Genomic DNA, 21,518 nt, shown 5'->3' with positions numbered 1-21,518 from the left:
GGGTGTACAAAATGTTATATCCAGCATATGGCACATGTTAACTAGGGGCCTGGAAGATTTATATGTTGTCAATTGTACATATTCAAGCAATTAAGCGGTTGATATTGTACTGAAAATGTATGCTGTGTTAGAATATTCTATTTCTTTGCCCTGCGTGGCAATCTGTGTATAATATTACCATTTATTTCTTGTTGCAAATAAAGATAAAAAAAAAAAAAAAGAACGCCTCTTTTTGTCTGGTCTACAGATAATTTTGAAAGCAGAAACCTGCCTCTGGGAGGGAAACCTTTGAATTCTAGTTTGTATCCCTGGGACACTATTTCTACCGCCCAGGGATCCTGAACATCTCGGACCCAAGCCTGAGTGAAGAAGGAAAGTCTGCCCCCTACAAGATCCGGTCCCTGATCGGGGGCAGGCCCTACATGCTGATTTAGATTCTATGGCATGCTTATTGGGCTGTTTTCCCTAACTCCAAGACTTATGTCTCCAGGAAGGTTTAGCCTGATCTTGCTTGGGGGCGGAAACTGAAGAATTTCCCTTGAAATTTCGAAAGGAAAGTAAACTACTCTGATGTCCCTTTTGCTCGTCTCTTATCCTGAGGGAGAAGATGACCCTTACCTCCCGTGATATCAGAAATTATTTCTCTCAAGCCAGGTCCAAACAAAGTCTTCCCTTTGTAAGGAATCGCTAACAGTTTAGATTTAGAGGATACGTCCACAGACCAAGGTTTTAACCATAAGGCTCTGCGGGCTAAATCAGAGAAACCTGAAATCTTTGCTCCCAGCTTGATAACTTGTAGGGAAGCATCCGTAATGAAGGAATTAGCCAACTTAAGAGCCTTTATCCTATCCTGAATCTCATCCAAAGGAGTGTCTTAATAGCATCAGACAACGCATCAAACCAATAGGCCGCAGCACTAGTGACGGTAGCAATGCACACAGCAGGTTGCCATTGTAACCCCTGGTGTACATACATCTTCTTAAGTAATCCCTTTTATTTTTTGTCCATAGGATCTTTAAAGGCACAACTATCCTCTATGGGAATAGTACTTCTCTTAGCCAGGGTGGACACAACTCCTTCCACCTTAGGGACTGTTTGCCAAGCCTCCTAGGGAAACATCTTTTTAAATATAGGATATGGAGAGAAAGGGATACCCGGTCTCTCCCACTCCTTGGTAATGATCTCAGAAGCTCTGTCTGGTACCGGAAAAACCTCTATCGAGGAAGGTACCTCAAAATATTTGTTTAGCTTGCTGGATTTCTTTGGCTTAATTACAACCATATTGTCGCTGTCATCTAATGTAGCTAAAACCTCCTTAAGTAACAGACGGAGGTGCTCAAGCTTAAACCTGAAGGATACAACTTCAGTATCAGTAGTAGGGATTACACTGTCAGAATTTGAGATTTCACCCTCAGATGCTACCAAGGATCCTCCTCCTCAGGCGTCTGGGAGGGAACATCCGAAATAGCAACAACTGTCAGTAACCTCACCAACTGAATGTCTACTTTTCCTCTTGCGCTTCCCCTGCAACATGGGGAAGGCAGATAATGCATCCGAAACCGCAGAAGACATGAGAGAAGCGATGTCTTGCAACGTAACTCCAGGGGGAGTTAAAGAGGAAGCGCAGGGCACTGCATGTGTGGGCAAAACAAGTTGGGACACTTAAGGAAAAACAGAATTTATGTTTACCTGATAAATTACTTTCTCCAACGGTGTGTCCGGTCCACGGCGTCATCCTTACTTGTGGGATATTCTCTTCCCCAACAGGAAATGGCAAAGAGCCCAGCAAAGCTGGTCACATGATCCCTCCTAGGCTCCGCCTTCCCCAGTCATTCGACCGACGTAAAGGAGGAATATTTGCATAGGAGAAACCATATGATACCGTGGTGACTGTAGTTAAAGAAAATAAATTATCAGACCTGATTAAAAAACCAGGGCGGGCCATGGACCGGACACACCGTTGGAGAAAGTAATTTATCAGGTAAACATAAATTCTGTTTTCTCCAACATAGGTGTGTCCGGTCCACTGCGTCATCCTTACTTGTGGGAACCAATACCAAAGCTTTAGGACACGGATGTAGGGAGGGAGCAAATCAGGTCACCTAGATGGAAGGCACCACGGCTTGCAAAACCTTTCTCCCAAAAATAGCCTCAGAAGAAGCAAAAGTATCAAACTTGTAAAATTTAGTAAAAGTGTGCAGTGAAGACCAAGTCGCTGCCTTACATATCTGATCAACAGAAGCCTCGTTCTTGAAGGCCCATGTGGAAGCCACAGCCCTAGTGGAATGAGCTGTGATTCTTTCAGGAGGCTGCCGTCCGGCAGTCTCGTAAGCCAATCTGATGATGCTTTTAATCCAAAAAGAGAGAGAGGTAGAAGTTGCTTTTTGACCTCTCCTTTTACCTTCTTTGAAACTGGATTCGGACACAAAGAAGGCACGACTATCTCCTGGTTAATGTTTTTGTTAGAAACAACTTTCGGAAGAAAACCAGGTTTAGTACGTAAAACCACCTTATCTGCATGGAACACCAGATAAGGAGGAGAACACTGCAGAGCAGATAATTCTGAAACTCTTCTAGCAGAAGAAATTGCAACCAAAAACAAAACTTTCCAAGATAATAACTTAATATCAACGGAATGTAAGGGTTCAAACGGAACCCCCTGAAGAACTGAAAGAACTAAATTGAGACTCCAAGGAGGAGTCAAAGGTTTGTAAACAGGCTTGATTCTAACCAGAGCCTGAACAAAGGCTTGAACATCTGGCACAGCTGCCAGTTTTTTGTGAAGTAACACAGACAAGGCAGAAATCTGTCCCTTCAAGGAACTAGCAGATAATCCTTTCTCCAAACCTTCTTGAAGGAAGGATAGAATCTTAGGAATTTTTACCTTGTCCCAAGGGAATCCTTTAGATTCACACCAACAGATATATTTTTTCCATATTTTGTGGTAAATTTTTCTAGTTACAGGCTTTCTGGCCTGAACAAGAGTATCAATGACAGAATCTGAGAACCCTCGCTTTGATAAGATCAAGCGTTCAATCTCCAAGCAGTCAGTTGGAGTGAGACCAGATTCGGATGTTCGAACGGACCTTGAACAAGAAGGTCTCGTCTCAAAGGTAGCTTCCATGGTGGAGCCGATGACATATTCACCAGGTCTGCATACCAAGTCCTGCGTGGCCACGCAGGAGCTATCAAGATCACCGATGCTCTCTCCTGATTGATCCTGGCTACCAGCCTGGGGATGAGAGGAAACGGCGGGAATACATAAGCTAGTTTGAAGGTCCAAGGTGCTACTAGTGCATCTACTAGAGTCGCCTTGGGATCCCTGGATCTGGACCCGTAGCAAGGAACCTTGAAGTTCTGACGAGAGGCCATCAGATCCATGTCTGGAATGCCCCACAATTGAGTGATTTGGGCAAAGATTTCCGGATGGAGTTCCCACTCCCCCGGATGAAATGTCTGACGACTCTGAAAATCCGCTTCCCAATTTTCCACTCCTGGGATGTGGATTGCAGACAAGTGGCAGGAGTGAGTCTCCGCCCATTGAATGATTTTGGTCACTTCTTCCATCGCCAGGGAACTCCTTGTTCCCCCCTGATGGTTGATGTACGCAACAGTCGTCATGTTGTCTGATTGAAACCGTATGAACTTGGCCTTTGCTAGCTGAGGCCAAGCCTTGAGAGCATTGAGTATCGCTCTCAGTTCCAGAATATTTATCGGTAGAAGAGATTCTTCCCGAGACCAAAGACCCTGAGCTTTCAGGGGTCCCCAGACCGCGCCCCAGCCCACCAGACTGGCGTCTGTCGTGACAATGACCCACTCTGGTCTGCGGAAGCTCATCCCCTGTGACAGGTTGTCCAGGGACAGCCACCAACGGAGTGAATCTCTGGTCCTCTGATTTACTTGTATCGTCGGAGACAAGTCTGTATAGTCCCCATTCCACTGACTGAGCATGCACAGTTGTAATGGTCTTAGATGAATGCGCGCAAAAGGAACTATGTCCATTGCCGCTACCATCAAACCTATTACTTCCATGCACTGCGCTATGGAAGGAAGAGGAACAGAATGAAGTATTTGACAAGAGTTCAGAAGTTTTGATTTTCTGGCCTCTGTCAGAAAAATCCTCATTTCTAAGGAGTCTATTATTGTTCCCAAGAAGGGAACCCTTGTTGACGGAGACAGAGAACTTTTTTCTACGTTCACTTTCCACCCGTGAGATCTGAGAAAGGCCAGGACAGTGTCCGTGTGAGCCTTTGCTTGAGGAAGGGACGACGCTTGAATCAGAATGTCGTCCAAGTAAGGTACTACTGCAATGCCCCTTGGTCTTAGCACCGCTAGAAGGGACCCTAGTACCTTTGTGAAAATCCTTGGAGCAGTGGCTAATCCGAACGGAAGTGCCACAAACTGGTAATGCTTGTCCAGGAATGCGAACCTTAGGAACCGATGATGTTCCTTGTGGATAGGAATATGTAGATACGCATCCTTTAAATCCACCGTGGTCATGAATTGACCTTCCTGGATGGAAGGAAGAATAGTTCGAATGGTTTCCATTTTGAACGATGGAACCTTGAGAAACTTGTTTAGGATCTTGAGATCTAAGATTGGTCTGAATGTTCCCTCTTTTTTGGGAACTACGAACAGATTGGAGTAGAACCCCATCCCTTGTTCTCCTAATGGAACAGGATGAATCACTCCCATTTTTAACAGGTCTTCTACACAATGTAAGAATGCCTGTTTTTTTATGTGGTCTGAAGACAATTGAGACCTGTGGAACCTCCCCCTTGGGGGAAGCCCCTTGAATTCCAGAAGATAACCTTGGGAGACTATTTCTAGCGCCCAAGGATCCAGAACATCTCTTGCCCAAGCCTGAGCGAAGAGAGAGAGTCTGCCCCCCACCAGATCCGGTCCCGGATCGGGGGCCAACATCTCATGCTGTCTTGGTAGCAGTGGCAGGTTTCTTGGCCTGCTTTCCTTTGTTCCAGCCTTGCATTGGTCTCCAGGCTGGCTTGGCTTGAGAAGTATTACCCTCTTGCTTAGAGGACGTAGCACTTGGGGCTGGTCCGTTTCTGCGAAAGGGACGAAAATTAGGTTTATTTTTGGCCTTGAAAGACCTATCCTGAGGAAGGGCGTGGCCCTTGCCCCCAGTGACATCAGAGATAATCTCTTTCAAGTCAGGGCCAAACAGCGTTTTCCCCTTGAAAGGAATGTTAAGCAATTTGTTCTTGGAAGACGCATCCGCTGACCAAGATTTTAACCAAAGCGCTCTGTGCGCCACAATAGCAAAACCAGAATTTTTCGCCGCTAACCTAGCCAATTGCAAAGTGGCGTCTAGGGTGAAAGAATTAGCCAATTTGAGAGCACGAATTCTGTCCATAATCTCCTCATAAGAAGAAGAATTATTATTGATCGCCTTTTCTAGCTCATCGAACCAGAAACACGCGGCTGTAGTGACAGGGACAATGCATGAAATTGGTTGTAGAAGGTAACCTTGCTGAACAAACATCTTTTTAAGCAAACCTTCTAATTTTTTATCCATAGGATCTTTGAAAGCACAACTATCTTCTATGGGTATAGTGGTGCGTTTGTTTAGAGTAGAAACCGCCCCCTCGACCTTGGGGACTGTTTGCCATAAGTCCTTTCTAGGGTCGACCATAGGAAACAATTTTTTAAATATGGGGGGAGGGACGAAAGGTATACCGGGCCTTTCCCATTCTTTATTTACAATGTCCGCCACCCGCTTGGGTATAGGAAAAGCTTCGGGGGGCCCCGGGACCTCTAGGAACTTGTCCATTTTACATAGTTTCTCTGGAATGACCAAATTCTCACAATCATCCAGAGTGGATAACACCTCCTTAAGCAGAGCGCGGAGATGTTCCAATTTAAATTTAAATGTAATCACATCAGGTTCAGCTTGTTGAGAAATTTTCCCTGAATCTGAAATTTCTCCCTCAGACAAAACCTCCCTGGCCCCCTCAGATTGGTGTAGGGGCCCTTCAGAACCAATATCATCAGCGTCCTCATGCTCTTCAGTATTTTCTAAAACAGAGCAGTCGCGCTTTCGCTGATAAGTGGGCATTTTGGCTAAAATGTTTTTGATAGAATTATCCATTACAGCCGTTAATTGTTGCATAGTAAGGAGTATTGGCGCGCTAGATGTACTAGGGGCCTCCTGTGTGGGCAAGACTGGTGTAGACGAAGGAGGGGATGATGCAGTACCATGCTTACTCCCCTCACTTGAGGAATCATCTTGGGCATCATTTTCTCTAAATTTTGTGTCACATAAATCACATCTATTTAAATGAGAAGGAACCTTGGCTTCCCCACATTCAGAACACAGTCTATCTGGTAGTTCAGACATGTTAAACAGGCAAAAACTTGATAACAAAGTACAAAAAACGTTTTAAAATAAATCATTACTGTCACTTTAAATTTTAAACTGAACACACTTTATTACTGCAATTGCGAAAAAGTATGAAGGAATTGTTCAATTTCACCACAGTGTCTTAAAGCCTTAAAAGTATTGCACACCAAATTTGGAAGCTTTAACCCTTAAAATAACGGAACCGGAGCCGTTTTTATATTTAACCCCTTTACAGTCCCTGGTATCTGCTTTGCTGAGACCCAACCAAGCCCAAAGGGGAATACGATACCAAATGACGCCTTCAGAAAGTCTTTTCTATGTATCAGAGCTTCTCACACATGCATCTGCATGTCATGCTTCTCAAAAACAAGTGCGCAATACAGGCGCGAAAATGAGACTCTGCCTATGATTAGGGAAAGCCCCTAGAGAATAAGGTGTCCAATACAGTGCCTGCCGGTTATTTTACATAATTCCCAAGATTAAAATAATTCCTCAAGGCTATGGAGTATAAAATATAAATCGATTTAGCCCAGAAAATGTCTACAGTCTTAGAAAGCCCTTGTGAAGCCCTTTATTTCTTTCTGTAATAAAAATGGCTTACCGGATCCCATAGGGAAAATGACAGCTTCCAGCATTACATCGTCTTGTTAGAATGTGTCATACCTCAAGCAGCAAAAGTCTGCTCACTGTTCCCCCAACTGAAGTTAATTCCTCTCACAGTCCTGTGTGGAACAGCCATCGATTTTAGTAACGGTTGCTAAAATCATTTTCCTCTTACAAACAGAAATCTTCATCTCTTTTCTGTTTCAGAGTAAATAGTACATACCAGCACTATTTTAAAATAACAAACTCTTGATTGAATAATAAAAACTACAGTTAAACACTAAAAAACTCTAAGCCATCTCCGTGGAGATGTTGCCTGTACAACGGCAAAGAGAATGACTGGTGAAGGCGGAGCCTAGGAGGGATCATGTGACCAGCTTTGCTGGGCTCTTTGCCATTTCCTGTTGGGGAAGAGAATATCCCACAAGTAAGGATGACGCCGTGGACCGGACACACCTATGTTGGAGAAAAGCTGCGGCATATATTGACATTAGGCTCCTGAAAAGTATCCTCCTTGGAGAATGAAGGCTCAGAAAAAAAAGTCTATCCCTGTAATTTAAAGTTCTCTCAATACATGAGGAACAGAAAGGGATTGGTGGTTCTACATTGGCATCAAAACACAAAGAACAAGTAACATTTTGCAAGGTTTCTTGGTCCATATTAAATCAGTGTCAAATATCAGATAAAGAAATCAAAACTTTAATCAAATTTAGAACTAGAAAAAAAACGTTACTGTCACTTTAAATTTAAAACGGTAACTTTTTTACTTTAGTATTGCAGAAACTACAGTAATTTAAATAATCTTAGATCACCTCTATACCACCATTAACCGCAATAAAACTTTAAAGCCCCAGTGCCAGCTGTCAATACCAAAGAGCCTCCCCTGAGCCCTTGTATGTGTCCCTGAATAAAGTGCCCCCATTTTTTATTCTGAGTCTATACCACCAGAAAATAAAGAAAGCACTTACCTCCTCATCTGCCTGACAGCAAGGCAGCACCCAGGTTTGAGAGGTCCTCTCCCTCCCATGGACCTGTGAAATGAAAGAACCGAGTAATATTATCCAGTCTGTCAGTGTTAGGGCAGCATCAGTATATGGGAAGCGCAGTGAGAATTATGCCCCACAAGTTCCCACTACTCTAAAGCCACCACTGCTCTACTGAAGAGACTGATATGGACTACGGCTACACTTTAGAACAAAGCAGCACAATCTTGCACCACTTTGAAAATAAAACTCGTGATTGAAGAATCTTTTTCTAACACCTAACTTTACCACTTCCTAGCACTAATGTAGGCAAAGAGAATGACTGGAGTGGGAGGGAAGGGAGGTGATATTTAACAGCTTTGCTGTGGCGCTCTTTGCCGCCTCCTGCTGGGCAGGAGTGATATTCCCACTAGTAATTAGATGACCCGTGGACTCATCGTGTCATTAAAAAGAAATAATAAAGTCTTGACTGAAGAATTTTCTTTCAGACACCTAAACTTTACCACCTCCTTGCTTTTAACGTAGGCAAAGCGAATGACGGAGGAAAGGGAGGTGATACTTAACCGCTTTGCTGTGGTGCTCTTTGCCTCCTCCTGCTGGCCAGGAGTGATATTCACAATAGTAATTAGAGATGATCCGTGGACTCTAGATTTGCACACATCTTGGTGTTTTATTTTCACAAGAAGAAATCCGTCTCTGACAAGAGCTGCCGTCGCCTTCTTCATTTGGCAGCTAACAAACCTTGCGAATGCACAGGCTGAACGCAAAGGACAAATTGCCAACATGTTTTATTTATGTTCACTTGTTGTCAGACTGCATTCATTTAATAAAGATTCTCACCCAGGAACTGGCCTGGTATAAAAAAAGGGATTTATTGGGTGCAAATGATTTTTTTTTTTAAAAAAATCTAAAAGTAAAAATACCAAAAACACAGTACAGTGTTGGGCGGTACCAATGCCCAATAATAATAAAAAATCTGTTTGTAACCAAATTATATATAAAAAACACAACAAAACGTAACATAAAAACAAAGTCTGCCCTGGACTGCACATGTTAAGGCATCAGTTCTATTGTGCGGCTGTGGAGAGGTCCTTCATTACACAGGCACTTAGTGTTAGGGGTAGTGATCCATGGAAGACATTGTGCATATTAATGATATGAGGAACACATTAGGGTACAGCCTGGGGAAAGGATGTGTCACTATCCTGTAGGCCGTCACCATCTATAAACATAGAAACGAGACTAAAGAGAATAAACACAGGTGCTCTTGAGGTCACATCATATCCTGCCAGGGCAGCAGCTGAATCTGACATCACTAATTAGCCATGCCGTTACTAACCAGAGGCGATTGATAACCACATATTGCCGATCTGTGTAACCAGCTCTGGGAGCCATAAGATACCTGTATAAACAGACATGATACGATGGATCTGTAGTGAACTTATTGTAAACAGAACTTCATAAGTAAACTAGGCATCTAATATATTAGAGGTTACCGTTTCAGGTAAAATTCTAGAGAACGAATTTCAATTATGTGTGAGAAAACATTTGTACAGCAATTTCCCTCTTATCTGAAATGTTTCATCTGCCCTAAATGCCTTAACAATGTTGCTCAGAAGCAGCGGTGACACTAGGTGGCCTTAGGGGGTTCCACTATGGGCTATTATCAGAGCAGCACTTGACAAAGACAGGAGTCAGAGCTGCTGAAACTTATAGCTCATTGCGTTGACTATTATATATATATTTATTAAAAAAATAAAATCCCCTTGCTGCTTTCTCAATATTCAGGTGGGGGCAAAGGATCCACACAAATTGTCTACGGTGACATAAAACACCCTCTGGCATCACTCGTGATCAACTATTTCCCAGAAAGAGTAAAAATATTTAAAAACACGTGGTGCTTATGGGGGCTTCACAAGGTTTCCTATAAGCGCCAGTTCTAAACTAGCATATGAGGGGCCCTTAGTCTCCAAATCCTGCAGCAGTTATCTTTCCTACATGGGGCGCTTAGTAATGCAGTCCTATTCCAGTCTAATTTCACTATGAAGACTCCCTGAACAATAAGGGGCAGTGTCTCACAACAGTCTAGCTTTCCTACGCGGGCCACTAGTGTCATAATTGCGTTACAGTCTAGATTTCCTACGAGGGGACCACTAGTGTCTTAGTCAGGTTCCAGTCTAGCCCCCCTACAAAGAGCTGTTAAAAGTCTCAGTCAAGCACTAGTCTTATTTCCCTATAAGGTTACACCGTTTTTAAACAGTCTGATTTCTCTATAGGGGGCCATTAGTTCTGCAGCCCCATAACACCCTAACTTCCTTACATGGCTCAATTAGTGTTCTAGTCCACACCAGTCTAGCTTCCCTATGATGATCCCTCACTAATGCAGTCCTCCCCTACAAGTAGCCATTAGTCTTGCAGTTCTACAGCAGCCAATCCCTTAGTCTTGCAGCAGGCTATCTGCCCTACAAGTAGCCATTAGTTTTGCAATCCCGCAGCAGCCTATCTCCCCTAGTATAAATCCTTAGTCTTGCAGTCCTGCAGCAGCCAATCCCCTAGTCTTGCATCAGCCTATCTCCCCTAGTATAAACCCTTAGTCTTGCAGTCCCGCAGCAGCCTATATCCCCTATGATAATCCATGTCTTCCCTATGAGGGGGTGTTAGTCTTGTAGTGCAGAAGTCTAGCTTCCCTATGAGAAGCCATTAACCCCTCAATGACCAGCGACATACCCTGTACATTGCTGGTCTATCTACGGGGGTGACAATTTCAATAGCTTGGTCTTGTGCTATTTTAGCAAGGGAGGGTCTAATATCACGGTCCTGCACCAGTATAGGGCTGGAAATTTCACAGCAGATGTTTATCAGAAACGGAAAAACCAATGAAGACAGAGTAGAGTAAATTTACATCAGGTGCAGTCCTTGGACACACACCTTGTTGGGCTGTAAGGCAGATATTTTTGTAAGAGGGAAATGCAGTCATGCTTGATCACACATTTAGTAAAAAGTACAACCAAGGTGGCTCCAGCATCAGATAAGTGATGTAGAGTCAGTAATTGCCCTATAATGCTAGTTTCTTCATGCATGTTCAGTAGGAATCTAGTATAGTTCAACTACATAAGCCTCCTCTTCTCTTGCACAGGCCCAATGCTTGCTGATAGATTCCACCTTTACTTCTCTACCAAACAAAACGTGATAAAAGTAAAAGATGCAAATCCTGGCCCTTAGCTTGAGCCTGCTCCCCTTGTCTGACGGATAGTTACAAAAAGACACTTGCACACCTTCTAGGCTTGGTGTGTATGGACCATACATGAAGTAACAGTCTAAATAAATATTTCTGTTCCAGAGAACATAACACTAGTGTTAGATATGAGTATTATGTATGTACATGTGAGCGGTTCCTGCTCTGAGGATGGTGCGGACACACTGGAGCATGTAATGAGCAACAGGACAATGAATGGAAAAATAAACGTGATCCCAGTGTTTCAGCCTGAAGTTCAGATGTCCGTGTGTCACCTTCATAGCCGGTGAATTGCCTGTTAGCCATTAATGTCACAGGTCTTGGGGTTCTAATCATGCCCCACCTGTGACAAGTCTGTGCATAGGTGCCAGGCCAACAGGGAGTTCCCAGTGGCTGATTGTTCTTGTGCTGTGGAAACCCTCAATCCTGAGGCAGATGCTGTGCTTGTTACTGGAGCTTGGCTCGGTCGCCATCACTCACATCTTGCTGTCAGCAGTTGAGTCACCGAGTGTGTTGACAATTTCACTGAACGAGGGACGATCCTTGGGGCTGGGGGACCAGCAGCGTTGCATGAGTTTGTAGATTCGGGATGAACAACCTTCAGGAGGAGAGAGAGTCAAGGAGCCATTCTGCAGCCCTGTAAAACAAACAAAAATCATATTACCCCTTGGGGCAACCATGAACAAAGTTTTTGACATTGAAACGTTGTGTCAGTTTCCCCTTTAACCCTATGGAGAAATAAAGGATGTGATTTCATTCCCGGCTACTGTACTTTTCGGTTTCTTGTACATGACGGACTGGTGTTCCCTGCAGGTGCTGAACAAACCCATTTACTAATAAACATGAATGAAGCTTAGCCAGCTGCTCTACAAAGTTAAATAGTGGTACAATATGGAGTACAAAGCCTTTCCCTTCACAAACTAGAGGGATAATGCTTTCTGTCTCTGCAGTAATAGTGACAGGGGACACATAAGCTCTCTAAATGTCACAGCAAAACATGGACTGAATCCCAAACATTAAACACCTTGTGCTTTTGTGTAAAAATTGTGCTTTGCCCAACAATCCCTGGAGAGGTCAAAAACACAAGTTCTGTTACCTGCATATCAGAAAGCCGATTTACATTATTTAGGAAAAAGGTGACATATTTAGCCTTTTGGCCACTCCAGGAGCCACAGTTTTTACACAACATAAAGAGGTATTTAACGTCCCTTAAAGCTGTGCTGCTGCATACTCACCCGCCAGCACCTCCTCATCAGGCACAGCGGCATATGGCATCTCCCCATGAGTGAACACTTCCCACATTAGCACACCAAGCGACCACACATCAGACTTGGTAGAGAAATCATCATCTTGCACAGCTTCAGGTGGCATCCATCGCAAAGGTACCCAGGCCTGGCGCAGGTGATAGTACTCACTGCCAAGAAACCAGTCGGTATAAAAAGGGCATCAGTAATGCGGCACAACAGCTCGAGAAGGCAAAGAATAAATGAAGACTAAAGTGAATGACAGATCTGCAGATGATCAAATACATTTTTGATAATATTTCTACCTATTTAAAGGATTCTTGTGCTGCGCTGTCAGAATCTCTTACAAACATTACCTTTACACCAGCTGTGCAATTGGAGTTTTTAATATAAATATTTCATTAACTCTAACTTAGCCATCTTTTGTGTATTTTAATGGACTTTCTAACTCTTATAGCTGGAAATGAACCCATGGCTAACCCTGCTACACATCCGGCCCAAATTGGCCGCAGAATATAGTCGCAAACCAATGATCTACTCCTTGTCAGTTGCAGACCTATTTAAACCAGGTTAATATTTTATTCTATAGAAGAACAGAAACTTCCTGTAATTACAATGTGTATGCTGTCACTAACTCTTCGCTACCATCTACTGTAACTTCTCTCAGTTAATGTCATTACTAGTCTCCCCAGGACATAAGACCCACCTGTGATACACATCCTTACTCAGTCCAAGCGCAGAGACCTTCACCACTCGCTGGGCACTAACCAAGCAGTTTCGAGCTGCCAGGTCTTTGTGCACAAAGCGACTATTAGAAAGATGCTCCATTCCCAAAGCCACCTGGGAGCAAATGGACACCTGGAGGATGAAGACAGACAAGAGAATCAGTAAACAAGACTGAGGGTCCAAGTGATGCAAGAAAATAGCAAAACAGGAGACCACAGCAAGGGGGGGGGGGGGTTATATTAAAATGACAAAAACACTTAAAGGGACAGTCAACCATAGAATTGTTATTGTTTTAAAAGATAGATAATCCCTTTATTACTCATTCCCCAGTTTTGCATAACCAACACAGTTATATTAATATTCTTTTTACCTTTGTGATTACCTTATATCTAGGAACCTTCTTCCAGCCCCCTGATCACATGACTGTGACTGTTTATTAGCTATTGTCTTACATTTAGCATTGTATTGTGCTAAATCTTAAATAACCCCCTGTGCCTGAACACAGTGTTATCTATATAGCCCACGTGTACTTTCTGTCTCTTTGTGTTGAAAAGAGATTTAAAAAGCATGTGATAAGAGGCAGCCATCAAAGGCTTAGACATTAGCATATGAGCCTACCTATGTTTAGTTTAAACTAAGAATAGCAAGAGAAAAAAGCAAATTTGATGATAAAAGTAAATTGGAAAGTCAATTAAAATTAAAAGTCCTATCTGAATAATGAAAGTTTAATTTATACTTGACTGTCCCTTTAAATTTAAACAAATTTAGTCTTTACTTGTTTATATTATATTGTGTTGGTATCTTCATTAGGGGTCAAACACTGAACAATATTTTTCTCTCGTACGGTTGGACGTTGATGGTGAGTTTATAGGACCAGGTGTGACGGAAACATTTGCTCTGCAGGATTTGACTGGTAACTGATAGATTGCAGTAAGATACACAGACGTCTCCATTAGATGCATCATATATTCATACATATGAAAGATGTAGAAAAAATAAATTTATGTAAGAACTTACCTGATAAATTCATTTCTTTCATATTGGCAAGAGTCCATGAGCTAGTGACGTATGGGATATACAATCCTACCAGGAGGGGCAAAGTTTCCCAAACCTCAAAATGCCTATAAATACACCCCTCACCACACCCACAACTCAGTTTAAGGAATAGCCAAGCAGTGGGGTGATAAAGAAAGGAGTAAAAAGCATCAACAAAGGAATTTGGAAATAATTGTGCTTTATACAAAAAAATCATAACCACCATAAAAAAAGTGTGGGCCTCATGGACTCTTGCCAATATGAAAAACCAATTTATCAGGTAAGTTCTTACATAAATTATGTTTTCTTTCATGTAATTGGCAAGAGTCCATGAGCTTGTGACATATGGGATAGTAATACCCAAGGTATGGAACTCCACAGAAGAGTCACTAGAGAGGGAGGGATAAAAACAGCCATTTTCTGCTGAAAAAGTTAAATCCACATCCAAAAAAATAAGTTTCTCTCATAATTGAAAAGAAAAAAAATTAAAACATAAGCAGAGGAATCAAACTGAAACAGCTGCCTGAAGAACTTTTCCACCAAAAACTGCTTCCGAAGAGGCAAACACATAAAAACGGTAGAATTTAGTAAATGTATGCAAAGACCACCAAGTCGCTGCTTTGCAAATCTTATCAACTGAAGCTTCATTCTTAAAAGCCCACAAAGTGAAAACTGATCTAGTAGAATGAGCTGTGATTCTCTGAGGCGGGGCCTGACCCGACTCCAAATAAGCCTGATGAATCTAAAGCTTTAACCAGGGTGCCAAGGATATGGCAGAAGCTTTCTGACCTACGACCAGAGAAGACAACAAATAGACTAGAAGTCTTCCTGAAATCTTTAGTAGCTTCAACATAATATTTCAAAGCTCTTACAACATCCAGAGAATGTAAGGATCTCTCCAAAGAATTCTTAGGATTAGGACACAAAGAGGGAACAACAATTTCCCTATTAATGTTGTTAGAATTCACAACTTTAGGTAAAAATTCAAATGAAGTCCGCAAAACTGCCTTATCCTGATGGAAAATCAGAAAAGAAGACTCAAGAAAAAGCAGATAATTCATAACTCTTCTAGCAGAAGAGATAGCCAAAAGGAACAACACTTTCCAAGAAAGTAGTTTAATATCCAAAGAATGCATAGGCTCAAAAGGAGGAGCCTATAAAGCCTTCAAAACCAAATTAAGACTCCAAGGAGGAGAGATTGATTTAATGACAGGCTTGATACGGACCACAGCCTGCACAAAACAGTGAATATCAGGAAGCTTAGCAATCTTTTTGTGAAATAAAACAGAAAGAGCAGAGCTTTGTCTCTTCAAAGAACTTACAGACAAACCTTTATCCAAACCATCCTGAAGAAACTGTAAAATTCTAGGAATTCTAAAAGAATGCCAGGAGAATTTATGAGAAGAACACGATGAAATATAAGTCTTCCAAACTCGATAATAAATCTTCCTTGAAACAGATTTAAGAGCCTGTAACATAGTATCAATCACTGAGTCAGAGAAACCTCTATGACTGAGCCCTAAATGTTCAATTTCCATACCTTCAAATTTAACAAATTGAGATCCTGATGGAAAAACAGTCCTTGACAGAAGGTCTGGTCTTTAAGGAAGTGGCCATGGTTGGCAACTGGACATCCGGACAAGCTCCACATACCAGTGTGAGGCCATGCTGGTGCTACCAGAAACACAAACGATTGTTCCAGGATGATCTTGGAGATCACTCTTGGAAGAAGAACTAGAGGCGGAAGATATAAGGTTGGCAAAACCAAGGAACTGCTAACGCATCCACCGACTCCGCCTGAGGATCCATGGACCTGGACAAGTACTTGGGAAGTTTCTGGTTTAGATGGGAAGCCATTAGATCTCTTTCTAGAAGACCCCACATCTGAACAATCAGAAAACAATGCATCTGGATGGAGTGACCACTCCCCCCGGATGTAAAGTCTGATGGCTGAGATAATCTGCTTCCCAATTGTCTAAACTTGGGATATGTACAGCAGCAATTAGACAAGAGCTTGATTCCACCCAAGAAAGTATCCAAGATACTTCTTTCATAGCTAGGGGTCCCACCCCGATGCTTGACATATGCCACAGTTGTGATATTGTCTGTCTAAAAACAAATGAATGGTTATCTCTTCAGCAGAGGCCAAACCTGAAGAGCCCTGAAAATAGCACAGAGTTTTAAAATATTGATTGGTAACCTCGCTTCTTGAGATTTCCAAACCCCTTGTGCTGTCAGAGATCCCCAGACAGCTCCCCAACCTGAAAGACTTGCATCTGTTGTGATTACAGTCCAGGTTGGACGAACAAAAGAGGCCCCTTGAGCTATACGATAGTGATCTAACCACCAAGTAAGAGAGAGTCGAACATTGGGATTTAAGGATATTAATTGTGATATCCTTGTATAATCCCTGCACAATTGATTTAGCATACAAAGCTGAAGAGGTCTCATATGAAAACGAGCAAAGGGGATCGCTTCCGATGAGACCTAAAACTTCCATGCACATAGCCACTGAAGGGAATGATGGAGACTGAAGGTTTCGACAAGCTGAACCCAATTTTATTCATCTTTTGTCTATTAAAGACAAAGTCATGGACACTGAATCTATCTGGAAACCTAAAAAGGTGACCCTTATCTGAGGAATCAAGGAACTTTTTGGTAAATTGAGCCTCCAACCATGTCTTTAAAGAAACAACACTAGTTGATTTGTGTGAGATTCGGCAGAATGTAAAGACTGAGCTAGTACCCAGATATAGTTCAAATAAGGACACCGCAATACCCTGTTCTCTGATTACAGAGAGTAGGGCACCGAGAACCTTCGAAAAAAAATCTTGGAGCTGTCGCTAGGACAAATGGAAGAGCGACAAATTGGTAATGCTTGTCTAGAAAAGAGAATCTCAGAAACCGATAGTGGTCTGGATGAATTGGTATGTGAAGATATGCATCGTGTAAGTCTATTGTGGACATTTAATGACCTTGCTAAACAAAAGGCAGAATAGTCCTTATAGTCACCATTTTGAAAGTTGGCACTTTTACAAAACGATTCAAAATTTTCAGATCCAGAACTGGCCTGAATAAAAAATTTTCTTTGGGACAATGAATAGATTTGAATAAAACCCCAGACCCTGTTCCTGAAACGAATCTGGCATGATTACCCCTGAAAGCTCTAGACCTGAAACACTTCAGAAAAGCCTGAGCCGTCACTGGATTTGCTGGAACATGTGTGAGAAAAAAACACAATTTATGTTTACCTGATAAATTACTTTCTCCAACGGTGTGTCCGGTCCACGGCGTCATCCTTACTTGTGGGAATATCTCTTCCCCAACAGGAAATGGCAAAGAGTCCCAGCAAAGCTGGCCATATAGTCCCTCTTAGGCTCCGCCCACCCCAGTCATTCGACCGACGGACAGGAGGAAAAATATAGGAGAAACCATATGGTACCGTGGTGACTGCAGTTAGAGAAAATAATTCATCAGACCCGATTAAAAAAACAGGGCGGGCCGTGGACCGGACACACCGTTGGAGAAAGTAATTTATCAGGTAAGCATAAATTCTATTTTCTCCAACATTGGTGTGTCCGGTCCACGGCGTCATCCTTACTTGTGGGAACCAATACCAAAGCTTTAGGACACGGATGAAGGGAGCAAATCAGGTTACCTAAACGGAAGGCACCACGGCTTGCAAAACCTGTCTCCCAAAAATAGCCTCCGAAGAAGCAAAAGTATCAAATTTGTAAAATTTGGCAAAAGTGTGCAGTGAAGACCAAGTCGCTGCCTTACATATCTGATCAACAGAAGCCTCGTTCTTGAAGGCCCATGTGGAAGCCACAGCCCTAGTGGAGTGAGCTGTGATTCTTTCAGGAGGCTGCCGTCCGGCAGTGTCGTAAGCCAATCGGATGATGCTTTTAAGCCAAAAGGAAAGAGAGGTAGAAGTCGCTTTTTGACCTCTCCTTTTACCAGAATAGACGACAGAGAAGATGTTTGTCTGAAATCTTTTGTAGCTTCTAAATAGAATTTTAGAGCACGGACTACGTCCAAATTGTGTAACAAACGTTCCTTCTTTGAAACTGGATTCGGACACAAAGAAGGTAAACTATCTCCTGGTTAATATTTTTGTTAGAAACAACCTTTGGAAGAAAAACAGGCTTAGTACGCAAAACCACCTTATCTGCATGGAACACCAGATAGGGCGGAGAACACTGCAGAGCAGATAACTCAGAAACTCTTCTAGCAGAAGAAATAGCAGCCAAAAACAAAACTTTCCAAGATAACAACTTAATATCTATGGAATGTAGAGGTTCAAATGGAACCCCTTGAAGAACTGAAAGGACTAGATTTAAACTCCAGGGAGGAGTCAAAGGTCTGTAAACAGGCTTGATCTTAACCAGAGCCTGAACAAATGCTTGAACATCTGGCATAGCTGCCAGTCGTTTGTGTAGTAAGACAGATAAAGCAGAAATCTGTCCCTTTAGAGAACTTGCAGATAATCCTTTATCCAAACCTTCTTGCAAAAAGGAAAGAATCTTAGGAATTTTTATCTTATTCCATGGGAATCCCTTGGATTCACACCAGCAGATATATCTTTTCCATATTTTATGGTAAATCTTTCTAGTTACCGGTTTTCTGGCCTGAACCAGAGTATCTATCACAGAATCTGAAAACCCACGCTTTGATAGAATCAAGCGTTCAATCTCCAAGCCGTCAGCTGGAGGGAGACCAGATTTGGATGTTCGAATGGACCCTGAACAAGAAGGTCCTGTCTCAAAGGTAGCTTCCATGGTGGAACCGATGACATATTCACCAGGTCTGCATACCAAGTCCTGCGTGGCCACGCAGGAGCTATCAAGATCACCGAGGCCCTCTCCTGTTTGATCCTGGCGACCAGCCTGGGAATGAGAGGAAACACATAAGCTAGGTTGAAGGACCAAGGCACTACTAGTGCATCTACTATAGTCGCCTTGGGATCCCTGGATCTGGACCCGTAGCAAGGAACCTTGAAGTTCTGACGAGACGCCATCAGATCCATGTCTGGAATGCCCCATAATTGAGTTAGTTGGGCAAAGATCTCCGGGTGGAGTTCCCCCTTCCCCCGATGGAATGTCTGACGACTCAGATAATCCGCTTCCCAGTTTTCCACACCTGGGATGTGGATCGCAGATAGATGGCAGGAGTGATTCTCCGCCCATTGTATTATTTTGGTCACTTCTTTCATCGCCAGGGAACTCCTTGTTCCCCCCTGATGATTGATATACGCAACAGTCGTCATGTTGTCTGATTGGAATCTTATGAATCTGGCCTTTGCAAGCTGAGGCCAAGCCCTGAGAGCATTGAATATCGCTCTTAGTTCCAGAATGTTTATCAGGAGAAGAGACTCTTCCCGAGACCATAGTCCCTGAGCTTTCAGGGATTCCCAGACCGCACCCCAGCCCACTAGACTGGCGTCGGTCGTGACAATGACCCACTCTGGTCTGCGGAAGCTCATTCCCTGGGATAGGTGGTCCAGGGATATCCACCAACGGAGTGAATCTCTGGTCTTCTGATCTACTTGAATCATTGGAGACAAGTCTGTATAGTCCCCATTCCACTGTTTGAGCATGCACAGTTGTAATGGTCTTAGATGAATTCGTGCAAAAGGAACTATGTCCATTGCTGCAACCATCAACCCTACTACTTCCATGCACTGCGCTATGGAAGGACGTGGAACAGAATGAAGAACTTGACAAGTGCTTAGAAGTTTTGACTTTCTGACCTCTGTCAGAAAAATCCTCATTTCTAAGGAATCTATTATTGTTCCCAAGAAGGGAACTCTTGTTGACGGAGACAGAGAACTTTTTTCTATGTTCACCTTCCATCCGTGTGATCTGAGAAAGGTCAGAACGATGTCTGTATGAGCCTTTGCTTTTGACAGGGACGACGCTTGTATTAGAATGTCGTCCAAGTAAGGTACTACTGCAATGCCCCTCGGTCTTAGAACCGCTAGAAGGGACCCTAGTACCTTTGTGAAAATCCTTGGAGCAGTGGCTAACCTGAATGGGAGGGCCACAAACTGGTAATGTTTGTCCAGAAAGGCGAACCTTAGGAACTGATGGTTTTTTGTGGATAGGAATATGTAGGTACGCATCCTTTAGATCCACGGTAGTCATAAATTGACCTTCCTGGATAGTGGGTAGAATCGTTCGAATGGTTTCCATCTTGAACGATGGTACCCTGAGAAATTTGTTTAGGATCTTCAAATCCAAAATTGGTCTGAAAGTTCCCTCTTTTTTGGGAACTACGAACAGATTTGAATAAAATCCCATTCCTTGTTCCTTTATTGGAACTGGGTGTATCACTCCCATCTTTAACAGGTCTTCTACACAATGTAAGAACGCCTGTCTCTTTATTTGGTTTGAGGATAAGTGAGACATGTGGAACCTTCCCCTTGGGGGTAGTTCCCTGAATTCCAGAAGATAACCCTGAGAAACTATTTCTAGTGCCCAGGGATCCTGAACATCTCTTGCCCAAGCCTGAGCAAAGAGAGAGAGTCTGCCCCCTACTAGATCCGGTCCCGGATCGGGGGCTACTCCTTCATGCTGTTTTGTTAGCAGCAGCAGGCTTCTTGGCCTGCTTACCCTTGTTCCAGCCTTGCATCGGTTTCCAGGCTGGTTTGGGTTGCGAGGCATTACCCTCTTGTTTAGAGGATGGAGAATTAGATGCCGGTCCGTTCCTGAAATTGCGAAAGGAACGAAAATTAGACTTATTCTTGGCCTTGAAAGGCCTATCTTGTGGAAGGGCGTGGCCCTTTCCCCCAGTGATGTCTGAGATAATCTCTTTCAATTCTGGTCCAAATAGAGTTTTACCTTTGAAAGGGATGTTAAGCAATTTTGTCTTGGATGACACATCCGCTGACCAAGACTTTAGCCAAAGCGCTCTGCGCGCCACGATTGCAAACCCTGAATTTTTCGCCGCTAATCTAGTAAATTGCAAAGCGGCATCTAAAATAAAAGAGTTAGCCAACTTAAGTGCGTGAACTCTGTCCATAACCTCCTCATATGGAGTCTCTCTACTGAGCGACTTTTCTAGTTCCTCGAACCAGAACCACGCTGCTGTAGTGACAGGAACAATGCACGAAATGGGTTGTAGAAGGTAACCTTGCTGTACAAAAATCTTTTTAAGCAAACCCTCCAATTTTTTATCCATAGGATCTTTGAAAGCACAACTATCCTCGATAGGAATAGTAGTGTGCTTGTTTAGAGTAGAAACTGCCCCCTCGACCTTAGGGACTGTCTGCCATAAGTCCTTTCTGGGGTCGACCATAGGAAATAATTTCTTAAATATAGGGGGGGGGGAACAAA

General features: G+C 43.0%; 1 protein-coding gene across 1 annotated transcript in view; it reads right to left on the bottom strand.

The window, feature by feature from the left end:
* Positions 1-8,792: 8,792 nt before the first annotated feature.
* PTK7 (protein tyrosine kinase 7 (inactive)) overlaps positions 8,793-21,518 on the bottom strand; it is a 182,889-nt gene continuing 170,163 nt past the window's right edge. The window contains exons 18-20 of the mRNA XM_053712771.1: positions 13,130-13,281; positions 12,415-12,593; positions 8,793-11,816 (exon numbers count right to left, since the gene is read on the bottom strand). Coding sequence (XP_053568746.1) covers positions 11,656-11,816; positions 12,415-12,593; positions 13,130-13,281 — 492 coding nt within the window. The 3' untranslated portion in view covers positions 8,793-11,655. The remainder of the gene's footprint in view (positions 11,817-12,414; positions 12,594-13,129; positions 13,282-21,518) is intronic.

The sequence above is a fragment of the Bombina bombina genome, chromosome 4 (assembly GCF_027579735.1).
Source record: "Bombina bombina isolate aBomBom1 chromosome 4, aBomBom1.pri, whole genome shotgun sequence".
Lineage (NCBI taxonomy): Eukaryota > Metazoa > Chordata > Amphibia > Anura > Bombinatoridae > Bombina > Bombina bombina.
Note: the sequence above shows the minus strand (reverse complement) of the source record. Positions and strands in the feature narration are given on the sequence as shown.